The sequence below is a fragment of the Cebus imitator genome, unplaced genomic scaffold, assembly GCF_001604975.1.
Source record: "Cebus imitator isolate Cc_AM_T3 unplaced genomic scaffold, Cebus_imitator-1.0 Scaffold865, whole genome shotgun sequence".
NCBI lineage: Eukaryota > Metazoa > Chordata > Mammalia > Primates > Cebidae > Cebus > Cebus imitator.
In genome coordinates, this window is record NW_016108180.1 from 244,206 (window position 1) to 246,054 (window position 1,849).

General features: G+C 63.7%; 1 protein-coding gene across 1 annotated transcript in view; it reads right to left on the minus strand.

Annotated features, from left to right (window-relative positions):
• The window catches only part of ARFGAP3 (ADP ribosylation factor GTPase activating protein 3), a 63,691-nt gene extending 62,481 nt beyond the window's left edge, over window positions 1-1,210 (minus strand). Inside the window, exon 1 of the mRNA XM_017520696.2 lies at window positions 922-1,210. Coding sequence (XP_017376185.1) covers window positions 922-990 — 69 coding nt within the window. The 5' untranslated portion in view covers window positions 991-1,210. The remainder of the gene's footprint in view (window positions 1-921) is intronic.
• Between the last annotated feature and the right edge of the window lie 639 nt (window positions 1,211-1,849).

Consider the following 1,849-nt stretch of genomic DNA (forward strand, 5'->3'; position numbering starts at 1 on the left):
AAAAAAAAAAAAAAAAAAAAAAAAAAAAAAGACTCTCCTGTACCATCAAGACTTGAAACCAACAGAAACACCTATTTTGTAACACTCGGGAACTTTCTATGCCAGCATGTCGAGGCTCAGGACTATGCTCAGTAACAGCTGTTCCCTTCGGAAGTGGCAGTGGGGACCAGACAGAACTCGTGTCACAGGAGGGGCGGGGAGAGTACACGCCGACACGACAGCTCTTTGCACTCTCCAGTTTCCTCTCCGACCCGACTGTCACCTTAGTCCCCTGCGTCACCCCAACAGCTCCAGCAAGCTCCCCAAGTTGTAAAAGTTGTAGGGAGAAAACGGCCTCTGGACACAAAAAAATAAAGAAAAAGAAAACCCCCATCTCCAATGAGAGCCGAGGGCAGGAAGGAGGCAGTGGTGAGCCTCCCTGGCCAAAGAGACAAAAGCTGGATGCCAGGGCCGAGACTACTTGGCACTTTATCAGAAGGGAAACTGAGGCAGACACCGCAGGGCCAGGGGAACCAAGCTGGCTCCAACAGGTGAGCTCCAGGATGGCTTCCAGCGAGCCGCGCTTTCCAGCAGCCGGGGTTTCCGAGCCGGGAGCCCCCTCCTCGCAGCGCCCCCGAGGATGCCTCAGCTCCCGCTCAGAGCCCCAGTGCTCGCTCCCCGCCCAAGGGCTCGCTGGGGCGCGTGCCCGAGCCACTGCCCCTGGGAACTCTCCCCGGCCCGCGTCGTCAGGACCCCCGCGCTCCGGCCTCCCGCCCGGCCCCGCCCGCCCCGTCCCGGCCAGGCCGCCGCGGACCCAAAGTGCGACGTGTCACAGGCCGCGCCGGCCCCGCCTCCCGCGCCGCGGCCACTGGCGCCCGCAGGGGCCGCCAGCCGGGTCTCGCAGGGATGCCAGGCAGGTCCGCACTCGCCCGCGGCCGCTACCTTGTTAGTGGGCACCGAGCGGAGGCGCTTGAAGATGGTCAAGATGTCCTGCTTGCTGGGGTCCCCCATCGTCACCTGAGAGCTGGGGCGCAGTTGGCCCCTCCAACCGGGAATGGCAGACGAGGAGCGGTTGCCGCCTCAGCAGGAGCGACGAAGCCGCGGGGGCGGGGCTGCGCGTGACGGTCAGGCTCCGCCCCAAACCCCGCCCACTACCGGGCCCGCCCACCGCCGGGACGCAGGCGCCGCTCGCTTCCCCTCCCCGCTGTCGCTTCAGCGGCGCTGCTGGGCCGGGTCCCAGACGCTGCACGCGCGTGCGCAGAAGGCTCGCGCGCCGTTCGCTGCGCGGCTAGGCGCCCCCAGCGCTGGGAGAGGCCGGGCACGGGTGGGGCTGGCTGCCACGCGCCCTGCCCTAGGATCCACCAACCTATTGCCTGATCGGTCGCCATTTCGCCTCACGGGCTGCTTCCATGGAAAGGGCAGAGGAGGAAAGGGGAAAGGGCCCACGCGCCATCCATCCTTCGGCACCAGACGGTGGGAGTGCTGGCGCCTCGACGCCGGACCTTAGCTGGTCGCCTTCCTTTTTTATTTTGTTTATTTATTTTGAGGCGGAGTCTTGCCCTGTTGCCCGGCTGGAGTGCCATGGTGTGATCTCGGCTCACTGCAACCTCTGCCTCCTGGGTTCAAGCGATTCTCTTGCCTCAGCCTCCCGAGTAGGGGGATTACAGGCACGGACCACCACGCCCGGCTAATTTTTGTATTTTAGTAGGGATGGCGTTTCTCCTTGTTGGCCAGGCTGGACTACAACCCCCGACCTCAGGTGATCAGCTCACCTCGGCCTCCCAAAGTGCGGGTGTGAGCCACCGCGCCTGGCCTCTTTTTTTATCGTTGCCCCAAGCTCAGCGCAGACCCTGGGTGGAAAGCTTCATTT